The 15,675-nt window shown below is 40.9% G+C and overlaps 1 protein-coding gene across 3 annotated transcripts in view; it reads left to right on the top strand.

The window, feature by feature from the left end:
- Positions 1-15,675, top strand: part of COL24A1 (collagen type XXIV alpha 1 chain) — a 247,645-nt gene that overhangs the window by 178,999 nt on the left and 52,971 nt on the right. For all 3 annotated transcript variants that reach the window (XR_007244588.1, XM_048497359.1, XM_048497360.1), the window contains 4 exons: positions 2,347-2,400; positions 4,433-4,486; positions 5,810-5,863; positions 8,193-8,300. Coding sequence is in view for 2 of the 3 variants with exons in the window: in XM_048497359.1 (XP_048353316.1) it covers positions 2,347-2,400; positions 4,433-4,486; positions 5,810-5,863; positions 8,193-8,300 (270 nt within the window). In the remaining variant the exon portion in view is untranslated. The remainder of the gene's footprint in view (positions 1-2,346; positions 2,401-4,432; positions 4,487-5,809; positions 5,864-8,192; positions 8,301-15,675) is intronic.

Genomic DNA, 15,675 nt, shown 5'->3' on the forward strand with positions numbered 1-15,675 from the left:
TGGGTATACATGATGAGTTAACAATGGTTGGATCAACAGCTTCCTTTCACCTTCATGTAACTTGTAATGCAGTAAGATATGTGACACTGAGTATACTTCCCCTGAGCCACACACACAGGTTCTCCTGTGCCTTGGAATATTTTGGAATCGTCCCGTCAGATTAGCTGACGGGAAGGCATCGAAGCGAGCCCTAGAAAAAGCCCATCGGCTTCTTACTGATGTTATTACAGATAGATAAGGTGCAGCTGAAATACCTATCCATGATTTTAGTGGTTTATATAGAACAGGTAGCCGGGGAAAATCTGTTTGCATCTCAATGTCAGTAAGACGTTGGTGGACCATACCCATTGCTCTGCTACTTCCAATCTCCAAAAGTTGCATTGGATCAAGACCACACTGTCTAAGTTTTGATATGATCTTTTCTAGCCATCCAGGGTAGGGTGTTGCTGCCAATAATGAAGGCATTAATCCCTGGGGACAGGAAAGCACTTTGAGCCAGTATTTGATGGTTAATTTCCAAAAGATGGTCTCAACTTTGGCCATCCCTGCTTCTTGCCTTAATACCACATTGGCTGTACATTTCGGTGTATTAAACAAGTATCTCAGAAAAATCGATAGGACTCTCTCCAATGGCACAAAATCTGAAATCATTGCCAACGGAGCACCATAGGTCAATTGGGCTAAGGCTTTGGCCTCAAACAGTCTAACTGCACTTGGGATGAATCCGTTCCCCTGTGAGCGAAAAAACCTCAAGATTGCCTGTGAACTTCTTTGAGCCGATTGAATAACTGATTGTACATGGGCTGTGGGTTTCCCATTGTATTGGTACACCACTCCTAGATATTTGAAACATTTTGTTTGCTCTATCTGTTGCCCTTTCAGCTGCCATTTAGATCTCTTGAGTTTAGTGTTGAAGTGCACTATCTTAGTCTTGGTATAATTGATGTTTAACAGTTCTTCTGTGCACTTTTGGTCAAAAATCGTCAGTGCTCTCTTCAGTCCCACCCTTGTAAGAGATAATACCACTGCATCATCTGCATACATAAGAATGGCTATTCTTTTATTGGGGGTAAGGGCATGCGCGCAAGTATCTGCCCCTTGAAATGCAGTTATAAGTGTATTAACATAGATGTTAAATAAATGAGGAGCTAAGAGACACCCTTGCCTCACCCCTTTCTGGGTAGGAATGGGTGCTGTTAGCCTGCTGTCATGTGTAAACCTTATCTGCACAGTTGTATTTTCATGTAACTTGATAATTAGATGGAGGAGACGCCTATCAATATTAGTTTTCATTAGTTTTGTCCATAGCCGGCTACGTGTGACATTATCAAATGCGGCTCTAAGGTCAATGAAGGCTGCAAATAGAGATCCTTTTTTAATATGTACATATTTCTCTATCAAATAGTTAAGTATTAGGCACTGGTCCATTGTCGACCAGCCTTTGTGGAAGCCCGCCTGTTCATCTGTCAATATATTTTCCCTATCCATCCATTCTAAAAGTTTTGTACTCAGATATTTAGTATAAAGCTTGCTTGTGACATCAGTAGTTAAACTAAAGCAGCAAGATATTGGAGCTTGAACCAGATAAAAGCAACAGGCAGAGCAGAAGCCAGGACCAGTAACAGCCAGTGGGGGCTAGATGAGGTGAGACAGGGGTCTTTCTGAATGTTTTTCAGACATTTTCAAAAAACCCTATTTGTCTGCACTAACTTCCTTGAAAACACTTCCTGGTCGCCATTTTGTGGTTATTCCATTTTTTAAAATTTCTAAGATTTGTATCTATGAAACTTCAAAGCCTCATGCTGTGATGTGTCTGTGTAACTTTGCAGACATGAAACAACTCCCCCCCCCCGCCCCGAAATTTAAAAAAACTGATGGAAATGCAGCACAAGATGGCTGGCCCAAGCTCAGAAAATGGTGCTGATGAGAAAGTCTGAAAACTGCAGAGAGACATGGGAAATCTTTTAAAGAGATTGCAGAGCAAGTGAACATATTTTCAAGATGTTTTCACAAAAAGAATTGCTAGGGACCAGCATGCAAATAAAACATGGGCTAAAAACCATGCCGAACTCCATGGACAAAACGTTTTATTTCATGCTGAAAAATTTTTATGTGTGGTGTGCGGAAAGGGCCATATGAAAGCCTGAAGAGAAGGAGGTACTGCAAGCCCCTACACGTTAAAAAGTAACATAACTCCTCAAAAAGCCTTTATTTATGCAAGAACCTGTTGAAAAAGTCAATTTCTTTTTCAGTTGTATGATTCTTCTCGGATGTCACATTTTGGTTTTATATTTGGAAAGGATTTAGTGGTGAAAGTAGATAACCTTAGTTATGTCTTCAATGCAGGGATCACCAGGCCTGGAGGGAGAATTGGGACCCCAAGGAGAACCAGGTGCAAAGGTGATCGTAAGAATAAATTGTTTAAAGGATACTATTTGAGAAAGAGGAGAAATGGTAGTCTCTCCCACCAGATGAATGAGAGCACATTTGGTTATGTCTTGAGATAGCCAGTACCTCGCAGTTGCTTGCTATAATTGTAAACTTAAGTGGCCCATGTGCTAGGTATGCATGCCAGAAGTACAAATGATTTCATTATTTTAAGTTGTCATGTTTTGATAGCATTGATATAAAAATGATAACAATAGATGCTATTGGAATATACTGTCATTCCATTATTCATCTTCAAATGTTCCCCAGATTAGACCTTTGAACTCCTTAATTTGCCATCATAGAAATAAAAAATGATGTTCCAGGTTTGTCTACATCTTGAAAAAAGATTTCACTTCAAGTGCTGTGAAAACATTCAATTTGAAGATTGTTTGCCGTAGTTGCTTCACTTAGCTGAGACTATACATTAACAGATCTCCATAGCATGTGGATAGCTTCTGATTGTGAATCAGCATAGATATTGCCATTTTTGTAAGTGTTTAATCATTTATGACATAATTATGTTTCTATTCACATGTCATAATAAAACATGGTTTATAATCCATGTGGCCCAGATAGTGGTGCCCACCTCATATTTACCTGGGAGCAGCACTTGACTGCTATAGGAGTTGCCCACTGGGGAGGGTTCAGACCCCCCAGCTTCCCTTCTAAACTCTGAGATCTTGCCTTGGTGTCTCCCGCTTCCCCACTCCTGGGCTCACCAGGGATCATTTACTGCCTGGTGTGCCCCTGGAGCAATAGCCATTACTAACTGCCAGCCTTTTTCCTTCAGGAACAGCAATGGTGTAGTGGCTAAGAGCAGGTGCACTCTGATCTGGAGGAACCGGGTTTGATTCCCAGCTCTGCCGCTTGAGTTGTGGAGGCTTATCTGGGGAATTCAGATTAGCCTGTGCACTCCCACACACGCCAGCTGGGTGACCTTGGGCTAGTCACAGCTTTTTGGAGCTCTCTCAGCCCCACCCACCTCACAGGGTGTTTCTTGTGAGCGGGGAAGGGAAAGGAGATTGTAAGCCCCTTTGAGTCTCCTACAGGAGAGAAAGGGGGATATAAATCCAAACTCTTCTTCTTCTTCTTCTGGTACTCCCTTTTAAAAATAGCATGTCCAAGATGGTGGAGGTGTATGTGATACAGAGAACTACTAGCAGCATCCAACATTAAAAAGTATTTACTGAAAGGAAAAAGTTTGCAAGCAGACTTTTAGCACAGTGCCAGACTGAGTGAGGGATCCAAAAGAAATTAAACACAATTCCTCTTCTCTTTCTATACATGAAGAAGAAGAAGAGTTTGGATTTATATCCCCTCTTTCTCTCCTGCAGGAGACTCAAGGGGACTTACAATCTCCTTGCCCTTCCCCCCTCACAACAAACACCCTGTGAGGTAGGTGGGGCTGAGAGAGCTCCAAGAAGCTGTGACTAGCCCAAGGTCACCCAGCTGGTGTGTGTGAATTCCTCAGATAAGCCTCCACAGCTCAGGCGGCAGAGCTGGGAATCAAACCTGGTTCCTCCAGATTAGATACACGAGCTCTTAACCTCCTACGCCACTGCTGCTCCTTCTGAACTATCTGAACTATCAGATGTTAGAAAATAGGCTAGGTTCTTGGGCATAGGATGTTTTTAGATCTCTACAGTCTCCATTATCTGGAAGTCTGTTCTAGCTTTCTTGAACCTTCAATATTTTTCTTCCTGATATCCTTCCCAGTATTTTGGAACCTCCAAATCTCTGATCCCTGCTTCGAAGGGGGAGAGAGAGCTTGACTCATCCCGTTGTCTCTTGATACCTCTATTGGAATTTCTTTTAAAAGTGATTGAGGTGAAGCTGGCAAGCAATTGAACTGACTTCCCTAATCCTCCTGCTCAGAAAAAAATGGTCAAACTGTTCCCTTCAAACGTCAACTGAGCCCTCCAGGGGAGGGCGGTATAGAAATCTAATAATAAAATAAAAATAAAATAAATTTGATTTTGTGTATATGTGTTGCATGTGACAGGGAGACAGTGGACCTGCTGGCAACCAAGGAGAACCAGGAGAACAAGGCTTAAGAGTAAGTGATGGTTCTAGAACATGCTTAACACAACCTTAGATGTGATTCATTATGTTTGGATAGTTTAAAGATCTGGTTTATGGACAGTATAATAAGCTCACATTAATGTGTGAGTCACTAACCTTTGCATTTATTTTCATTAGAAGAAATAAAACAGCTACCCCCAAATTGGTACTCATTGTACTCATAGATGTTGTGGTGCCCGCTGTCACTTCTTCTGGTGCTCACCAAGTGTTTTTAGGAAGTAGGCAGGGTCATGTAGGGCTTTTGCCTAGCAAGGTTTCCAATCGACTATTGGAGATTTGATTGGCTGTGGAGATTTTTTTTTAATGTTGCTGTGGTGGCAGCTGCCACCAAAGTGTATGCACTGTGTTATTGAAGTTAATCTGTGGCAATCATTTTGTGACTGGCTCCACCTCCTGCAGCAGCCATTCTGTAGCAGCCATTTTGTTGCTGTGGCCACCATACCATGTCATAATACCAATAATACCAGACTCAAAAAGGTTGGGGAACCCGAAAGAAAGAACTACAGTTAGAAACTCCCTATGATGACAGGTCATTCTACTGCATTGACTGGATTATACAATAAAACAAGCAAAGCCAGGACACAGCAGAATTACTTACTTGTCGCAGTGACTGACTGGAAGGAGGGAAGGCCAGTACTATAAACCATGTATGTGTATATTTTTAAGTGCTGTCAAGTTGCTTCAGACTCATGATGACCATATGAATTAACGTAATCCCCAATGTCTTATTGTTAACAGCCTTGCTAAGGTCTTGAAAACTGAGTCAGTCCATCCCATTTGGGGTCATCTTCTTTTCCTGCTGCCTTCAACCTTTTCTAGCATTATTTTCTTTTCCAGTCTTTTCATAATGGGGCCAAGGTATGATAGCTTCAACTTAGTCATTTTAGCTTCTAGGGAGAGTTCAGGCTTGATTTCATCTAGAATTCACTAGTCTCTTTAGTGGTCCATGATATCTAAAACCCTCCTCCAACACCACATTTCAAAGGAATCAACTTTCTTTCTGTCAGCTTTCTTCATTGTCCAACTTTCTAACCTATATATAGTAATGGAGATATGCAGCCTCTGACAAGATGACTACTTAGGGTTCACAGGAACCAGTAATGATTTAAACTATTTGTCCCATCATACTAGCAGTTTTCTTACATTCACATATTAAGGTGTCCTGCTACATAGTTTGTAATAACTGCAAACCAGATTGATCTGAAGCAATTCTCTTATACTTTATTTATGTATTTATTTATACACACTACAGTTTTTGGAAATGAAAACTTTTTTAAAACTTTCTGTTGAAAAATAGGGTGGGCCTGGACCACCAGGAGAAGACGGCATCCAAGGGAAAGATGGCTCAAAGGTACATTTATCAATTCTCACAATTAAACCTGTTTCACTGTAATTTTTCTATGGAAGATGCATGTTGCACTCACAGTAAGAAATCAGAGAGGCAAATATCATGAAGACTCTGGTCGATTATACACTGCTGCTCTGCTGCACAGTGAGGGAACTGATCCCAGAAGCCCCACAATTAGCAAGTGTGATGAAACCTTGATGTTTTCCTCTCACTTCGGGGTTTCATTCCTTCTGGTCTCTTTCTGCCCCCAACTCCTAGCAGGTATTTCTGACAATAAGATCTCTGGAATTTTTCCAGAAACAAAAACGTCATATCGATATTCTTCAAGCCAGCACAATAGTGATTTGAGGAATATCAATATGACAGTGGCTAAAAAAAATGCCTTACTGGAGGTATCTGAAAATAAAACTTGCCAGCAATGAGAAGGGAAGAGAGTGAGTGACTTGCAGAGAGCAGAGTTCCACTCTCTGAAGGCAGCTCATAAGTAGGCACCTTCCTGATCTCCATGCCTGCTGCCAGCGTGAAGATCAGGGAGGGGTCAAGTTGCTTGCAGAGAGCAGAGCCCATTCTTTGTAAGCAACTCACAAGTACGTGCCTTCCTGATCTCCATGCCAGTAGGGTGCTAGTAGAGGGGAGGCTCCTGCCACCACAGCACTGCAGCCCGCAGGTGGACCAGAGGAGGGGAGGGAACTGGGCAGTGGCTTGAAGCATCTCGCCTTGGGAAGGAGCATCGACATATCATTTACATAACATATCAATATGTCATGTAAAGGGCAATAAAAATGCTGGCAATCTTGTGATTGTGGAATGGGTCCACCCAAAAGTCAGGGTAGGCAAGCCCCACAGCAGGCTGTGGGGCACAAGCAAGGAAACACGAGGAGACCTCCACTGCAAGGGCACAGTAGGGTGAGGAGCATCTCAGGAAGAGCTCAATACATTATGGGCCTCTTAGCACAATTCCTGCTCAAATGATTTGTTGCTATAAATCCTTCTTTATACTTCAGAATATATTTCATTGTGTGTTTTCTTTTGGCTTTACTAGAATTGACATGATAACTTCCATTTATAATTTGTAACAAAATAGCAGAAGGATTCAAATGGATCATGTCCCTATGTAAAGAAAGCAAACTGAGGAACGCTTATGCGAATGATAGCAATTTGATCTAAACAAAAATACATTCTAAAGCTACCTATAAATTATTTTCAACATTGACTACTGTGAGGTTTTGATCAGTAATATCCATCAGATACATTTGTCTTTGTTCAGACTCTACCCCCAGGATCCTTCCATGTGGATACCACTGAAAGTCTCAAAGTTCTCTTTTAGACTTTTGGTCCAAAAAAAATCACTGTGTTTCAGCTTGCAGTGTTGTTTGCTAATTCACAGAAATAATCAGGACCAGGTTAGTCTGTGAAGCTATTTCTTAGAGTGACCATACGAGAAAGTCTTCCTTTTCAGGATCCCTGTTGTGTGTTTCATTGTCCATTCAAAATATAGGAAACTGGTACCCAGATACAATTCCCAGAATCTCTTTCCAGACATATAATGAAGGCCAGTTATATGCCTGCGATAGTTTTAGTTGTTTATTCATTTGTGTACATGTGTGAATCAGCCAGTATGTAATCTGATTTAATAATAGATCAAAAATATCAATATCTTTCCTTACCTCTACACTCCAAGTGCCTCTGCCACGTTCCCCCCTGCTCAGTTTATTCCTGTAAATAGTGTGAGGGTTCAGCTATCCTTGTCTATGTACCTCTTCCAATTTAATAAGTACCTATGTGAGTTTGCCTATCAGGCAAACAAAGAACATATATGGCTGCCACATCATGTCTAGTTTCGTCCTTATTTCACGTATGCAACCATAATCACTTATATTGTACTGTGGTAGTAGAAAGTTCTGTCAAGTCACAGCCAACTTGTGACAACTCCATAAGGTTTTCAAGGCAAAAGACTTATAGAGGTAATTTGCCATTGGCTTCCTCCAACTAACCTCCCAGTATTGTGGAAACTTCACTTTGTAGGACTTCTAGAAAATGCAGCACTTGTTTTTTATATGTGCTATGTTGAGAGCCCTTGAGCCCATTTTTGAACATTGTTAATGTAGGGAGAAAGCATCAGAGCCAATTTTGAATTTATTCTGCTTTGTAGTTTGCATTTTGCAATAAGATTACAAACACAGAAAACACAAAAAAGCATATCTAGTGTCATGTTGCATATTACCAGGTTTCAACCTGCCACTTAGGAATTATTGTATTTATGTCTGCTTAAAACAAGGGAGATTTAGAAGGAACAAATTCCTGCATAATGGTTGCTTATTCTTTGTTTTAGGGAAATGTAGGAGACAAAGGGCTTTCTGGAGAAGATGGTGAAAAAGGAGAACCTGGAATTCCAGGAGCTCCAGGTCCTGCAGGTCAACCCGGCATAAGGGGCATTCCGGTAAGTGTTCTCTGATGCTGCCCGTTTAACAAAAATGAGGCCATTAGATCTTCACTGATTTGGCTTTTAAGTATGCCAAATTAGCAGTTCTTGAATAGTTTAAATAATTTAAAAGAATAAAATACTTTCCTACAAAATACATTCAAGGCGAGGGAATTGCTTTAATATTCACCAGTTGCTGCTTAAACACTATCCAGGTTGTGCCCATTACATGCACTCATTATTGCAATTGTGGTAGCTGAATGGGAAGGGGTTGGAACTGCATTTTCCCAGGATCAAAATACTATGGCCTCCAACAGAAGAGGAAGAAAGATGTCTGGATTTCATCCACTAAGTGAATAATGATCCCACATTTATTATACAAACATTTGTTTATACATGAATTGAAAGTCATGACCAAACAGCTAAACGGTTTATGTGAAATAAGTTGTTGGTTGCAGGCTAGCTAAACTGGAATGGGATCCTGGCTCACAGCAAGCAATTATTACCACTTCTGCTTGCAGTCATATTAATGGAACTCACACAGTGGATGATTGTGGAGAATTTGTGAGTGTCCAGAATGGCTTGGAATGATTAAAAAGAAGTGCTTGTATTTTCAGAACCTTGGTAATCCTGGTATCACGAAGTGGCAATATATTTTGCCCTTTTGGGTTGAGATTGGTGAAACTTCTGATTTAGTTGATAGAGATCTCTTCAATGATTTTATAGTCTCTGTACACTTCATATAGGTTCTATGTTGAGCTGACAAGGAAGACAACTTCCAAGTTAGAGCTGACCTCAGTTCAAGAGGCTACATCAACAAGCAGCACAGATTCATTAATAGAAACTCAAATGTTAACGGAACCATATCATACTGCATACCATCATGTATGTGTGCAAAACTTCATAGGTCTTTGTAATTGTCTTTCATTTTCTTTAGTTCCTGAAGGGGGCTACAGAGGGCACACATTATAGAGGTTCCATTTGCAAGTTCAGTTTTCTTTTTTGAATTACAAAGGAGCAGGAACACAAGAAGTGTAACCTTACATGTACTTTCATTAACTGTAGAATATCCAAAATCACACCTAATCCTATTGGTAAGCTATAGGTTGGAAAGAAAGGTTCACATCCTGATAGTTTAATTTAATAAACATCAATCAATGCAATACTGTTTTGCATCTTATATTATAGTCTTTTAACAAAGTCAAATGATGGCTTCGTGGAATTTAAATCTGAGATGCCCACAATGAAATCTGACAGACTGTTTTCAAGACCAGTACTCACTGGAAACATGACTGGGCTTCAAATGTGCCAAAGACCACACTACAGTATCAGGGATTCTGTAGCATTATGGGGAGGATTACCTGAGTGTGAATTTGTATTTCAAGTAGTCTGGCCAAATTAACTGAATTAACATAAATGTAGAAGAACAAACTGTCAGAATACAGCTGTTCAACATTGGTCTTCTGTGCAGCCCCACAATGGGACTGCCATGGAGAAGACCTGCTGCAGAGAGATTGATTTATAAGCTTTAAAGCCTTCAAGGAACACCCTCCCCTCCTGCTTGAAACCATTGCAATACATTTTCCCGCCCAAACGGTCACATGCTCCAAGGGATGGCAACCCCTCTCTATCAATTCTTTCTTTGGCATCATTAGAGCAGGATTTTCCCCCCTTCATCTCTTACAGCTGAAGTAAAATTTTCTCTGATTTTCCTGCATTGGCTATGCCACAAACAGTCCATTTTCGCAAACCAATTCTTTTACTCTGCTTCTCGTTTGTTAAAACAATTTTTACCTCACCCTTCCTTACTTAAATTGGGGTTTCTCTTCTTCTGTATTTCCTTGGTTTGAAAGATAGCTAAAAATGGGCTTGTTGTGACACTAAAATGTCTCATTTTGACGAACATAACCTCTGTTTCCTATATCTTGATGAAGAACATAATGTCAGTGCCTGTAAAACTTGTCAACAGTTCACTCCTAAAACCAGAGGAGATTGCATTTCATTCCTAAAGGTGACATTATGTGATTAAATTTCCTCTCATAAAAGCTTTACTTGCATCCTATACCACTGCTATTGAAATATCGTCTGTTATATTAATACTAATTTAATACTGTTTGTGGCAAAACAAAAGAAAGACAGAATGGAACAAGAAAATAATAGATAGATTAAAAGCTATGGAAGAGCAATATAAAAATCCTTCTGACAAAGTAATTTTGAAAGAAATATTATGGAGACAGAAGAAATACAAAATAAAATGAGTTTTTGAAGAGAGAAAGACAACTGAAAGAAGAACAATAACAAGAGCTAAGAAAGGAGAAGGAAATTCAGGAACAATTTGTATCTTATTTTTCAGACTTCTATAAAAAAATCCAGTAGAATTGAGAATAGAAGAATTTATAAAAGGGATACCAACTGAGAAATTCACATCTGAACATAGAGACATCTTGAATCAAAATATTCCAATTTAAGAAATATGACAAGCAAAAAATATTGAAGAAAGATAAAGCACCGGCCCAGGTGGACTTAGCAGCAATGTATTTCAAAAGTTTGGAGGATAATTTAATATTACCTTTACAAAAAGTCATGAATGGAATTAGCAGGGGGAGAACGTTGCCATCCTCATGGCAAGACGTCTATATGACACTGATACATAAGGAAAGAAATGATCCTCTGTTATCACAGTGGTGTAGACTGATTGTTCCAAAAAGACAGATGAAGGATAACATTTGCTTTGTAGTCAGTGCAATGGAATATATGAAGAAAAAGGAAGTGTTTATTTTTTTTAGATGCAGAGAAAGCATTTGATAACATAGCTTGGCCTTTCTTGTTAAAAACATTCAATAATTTAATGTGTGGTTCAGGATTCTTGAACTGCTACAAAGCATCTATAACAAACAACATATAAGATTTTGGCAAATGGAGTTTTAACTGAAGGAATAAAAATTGAAAAAGTAGCATGTCAAGAGTGCTCACTATCACCACTGCTATTCAATCTTGTATTGGAAGTACTTGCCAATAAGATCAGGTAAGATTCAAGAATCGGAGGATTAAAAGTATATGGAGAAAAAAACTGAAACTGAAATATTATGTTGATGATGTGGTAATGACAATTACAGATCCAAGTAGGTAGATAAATCCATAATGGAGCAAGTTTCGTTCTTTTTCATGTAGAGGGTCAATAGGAAGAAGACAAATAATTTTGAAGTTTCTATTTGTTATATAAAGGTTAGGGAAAGGGAGTCCAGTGATGATGGAGAGTGCCATTGCTGTCCTCAACCATAGGCCTGGCAAAATAGCTCCATATAGCAGGATCACTGTGGCTAGGTTGGTGCGTCCCAAAGACCCTGGTTCTCATTCAACAGAGCATTCTACCAAACTGGGGCCAGAGCAAAGAATGCTTTGACCCTGGTTGAGAACAGCCAGATATTTTTTCAGGCCAGGGATCACCAACAAGTTGTTATCTATGGAGCAAAGCACTCCTGTTCTGCCCCCCCAGTGAATCTGTTTTTGGTGCCCTGTACTTGGCTAGGACAGAGTGGGGGAGACACAAGCCAGGTTCAACAGTTCAACAATAGGTTTATTACTGGAGAGAATCAAGACCCTAACTCCTCCCTTGGGTCTATCTAAATCAGAGTACTTGCTTGTCTTGAGCAGGTTTGAAGCTGTAGACTATGTCTTCTCTTGGCTGCTTTCAAGAAAGTCCACTGTGTCTTGCTTCCTTTCAGTTCTTTTAGTCCTTGTCTGATTCTAACTGCTGTTAAACTTGACTTGTGCTCTATGGACCACCATCTACTAATATGGACGTCATGAATATTCCAGTCTCCAACTACCCTTAGCACCTCACTCTGACTAACTGGCTAGGACTAAAACAGGGGATTGCTGGGTAAAGAAAGGAAACTTCCTATTGTGAAATGTCTTAAAGGGACAGGGGCTAACGAAAATACCCTCCCTTAGAAGACTTAACAATGAACTAAAACCATGATAACTATGGGGAAACTGAATCTTAATAGGGAAATAACAAAAGCCTCTGTGGGGACATGACAGCTCCCTTGGGGATGTACTTAGAGAATTGGTCCCGCTGATACTATGGTCCCAGATGTCTTAGGCCTTTGAAGGTTATAACCAAAACCTTGAATCTGACTCAGTACTCCACTGGTAACCAGTGCAGCTGATGAAGCACTGGATGAATGTGCTCTTGTCATAAAGGCCCTGTGTGGACCTGTGCAACTGCAAGCTGAACCAGTTGAAGTTTCCAAGTCAGTCTCAAGGTCAGCCCAGTGTAGAGCAATAGTCTAATCTAGAGGTGACCTTAGCATGGATCACTGTGATTAGGTTGGAGCATGACAAATAAGGGGCCAGTAACCTGGCCTGGTGAAGATAATAAAACTGGGTGAGCTTCGTCACCTTCAGTGATCAGTGCCATCTTCCTTTGCCCTTCCCAAGGTTTTTCCAGCTGTACCAGGCCCCTGTCTAATAGCTGACAGCCCAGAATTGCTTCATTCATCCAAGGTGTTTCTTTTCACTCCTAGTGATGTGCAGGCTGTGGAGCAGCTCTTGCTATCATCTCCACTTTCCTCCTCATCTGCTCTTTGTCTCCTTTTAAATGTGCAGCTTACTCACACAGGCTCCATGCCCCTACTAACATTTCCTCACCCTTGTTAGCCAAACTGGCATGTCTTCCAGTCAAGCTGTTTGAAATTTCCAGATGCTTCTCCAGCCTGGAGGGCCTGTTCTGATGTCCACAGGGGTCTCAATAAGTTTCTTGTTGACCTAGTTCAAAATGGTGTCCCTGGTTTCAGTGTTACATTTGTTAAAGCATAATATTTGGTTTGTTGTAATTGATCTACAAGATGCCTATTTTCACAGAAACCACATTGACATTGATTCATAGGGTCTCCATGAGTCAGAAGCAACTTGATGGCACTTAACACACACACACACACACACACACACACACAGAGAGAGAGAGAGAGAGAGAGAGAGAGAGAGAGAGAGAGAGAGACTATCAATATTTGATGTGACAGTTTGGGTTGGCAACTGTCCCCAGACTGTTTACCAAACCCATGGTCCCTGCCATAGCATTACTGTGCCTTCAGGATTGTACTATTTTCCCTTTTTTATGAGACTGGCTGTTGGTGGCAGATTACAGGGAAACATTGATTGGCCATTTGACACTCATTTTTCAGAACTGCCACAGTTCAAGACTCAAAGTTTATTAGAAGAAGTCTGGATTCCATCTTCCCAGATGATCCAGTTTATTGGAGCAAATCTGGATTTGTTAAAAGATTCCTCCCCAGGACTGGGGGCACTGCACTGAAGTTATTGCTGCTACATTTCTCACATCACTGTTATCAAAAATCACACTCTAGCCAGAGATTATTGTGCTTGATAGCCTCTCCCATGGCCATTTTACCTATGGCTAAATTATGTATGCAATCACTGCAATTATGGTTCCTGTCAGTATTTAAACCCATTGTTCATTCCCCTCAGCAGTCTTTTTCCATACCTAGAAAGGTGATAAGAGTGCTGTTATGGTGGTCCACTGACACTAGCATCTTTATTGGTACCCAGTGGTGGGATTCAGCAGGTTCGCACCACTTTGGCAGAACCGATTGTTAAAATGTTGCCTGTAAACAACCGGTTGTTAAATTATTTGAATCCCACCACCAGAATCGGTTTTTAAATTATTTGAATCCAACCACTGTTGGTTCCCCTTTTGGCCTTAGGCAACATGGTGTGGTCCTTACTACTGATGCAACCCTGAGTGAATGGGGAGATCATTGTGAGGATCCCTCTGTTCAGGACATTTGGTCACCAGGAGAGAGGAGATTGCATATTAACATTCTTGAACTGAGAGCAATTAGACATGCTTTCAACTTCCTATCAGATTTCCTGCAAGGCAAGAACATCCTCATTCAAATGTTCTATGTTTTACATAAATGGAAGCCTGGCACTGGGCTATAGGCTATCAAGCTTCACTCAGGGCCATACATATAGCTATAATTCGCAACTCACAGGCAATTACACAGAGCAGAGTCTGTATTTCAAACCACAAATGGTCTTTCTCAGATGAATACATCCAACTGATTTTTGATCTCTAAGGTACCTTGGCAGTGGATTTGTTCACTGCACAGGACAGCATTTTCTGCTCCAGGGTGGGCAACAACCCTTATTCAGTTGGACATGCCTTCCAGTTTGTGTGGTGGGGGACTCTGTTCCACATTTCCCTCACTTTCACTCTGTTAACTAAAGTGGTAGTGGAGCTGATGAAGCATGCTTCTCAGGCCGTTCAAATTGCTCCCTTTTGGCCTTACCAAATTTGATTTTTCAAACTTTTCAGGGTACCCAGTGGGAATTACATTTATTTGCCTACTGCCCCCAATATGTTGAGGAGCGGCACTCAGTTTCACCACATGATGTTGCATCTACACCTCATAGCATGGAGAATAATGCCCAATTACAGTTGTGCACTCAGGCAAATTATGTAAACATCATTCTTACATGAACAAGTTGGACTTCAGATACATAATCTCCCACCTTTAGTACATTGTAATTGAAACTGAGCAGGAATTATGGCCCAGAAGTGCTCGATGAGCATGAACTCTGCCTGCTGTGTTTGGGTGAGGAACATACAGTGGCTGCTTATAGAATGTGCCAAAAATGATGCTCAAGGCTCACTGTGATAGGGCGTTGTGAGAAAGCAGCCCTCGAAAGTGTCTCTGATTCGAAAGAAATCAGTTCCAGTGAAGTCCCCCTCAGTCTTGATGTCAGGAGGGCATTATTGTTTTTCTTGGACAGGACAAGAGAGTTTAGACAAGATAGGTCATTGTTTATTGCTTTTTTTGGATCAGGCAAATGGAGGAGAGTATCATTACACAACTGTCTCACTGGATTGTTTACACAATAAAGATGTGTTACACAATCTCAGATGTTGAGAGTCTGCTCAGAGTGTGTGCTTATTCTACAAGGGTATCCACAAGCTTCTTCTGCAGCTTTTTTAGATGGAGTTCCTATCCCAGACATCTGCAGAGCTGCATCCTGGTCTTCAGCAGACATGTTTGTCAAGCATTACGCCTTGGACCTGGATGCAAGAAAGGAGGCATCAGTAGGAAAGGCAGTTCTGCAAAACTATGTTTCAATGTGGTCCATCATAGATCTGTTCCCACCACCTGGTAGTTAGCTTTCTAGAATCCAAGTGTGGAACTGCACAGAAGACTGATGATTAAGACAGGGTTGCACTTACTGTAACTGATGTTCATGGAGTGTTTTCTGTGCAGGCACACATCCCTCCCTGTTGCCCCATGGCAAACTCTCTGTTTGAGGGGGGCAAACTCTCTGTTTGAGGTGGTCAGACACTTGTGGCGGATCCGGGGAACTGAGGGATAGGGCACTA

This window comes from Sphaerodactylus townsendi, linkage group LG05 (genome assembly GCF_021028975.2).
Source record: "Sphaerodactylus townsendi isolate TG3544 linkage group LG05, MPM_Stown_v2.3, whole genome shotgun sequence".
NCBI lineage: Eukaryota > Metazoa > Chordata > Lepidosauria > Squamata > Sphaerodactylidae > Sphaerodactylus > Sphaerodactylus townsendi.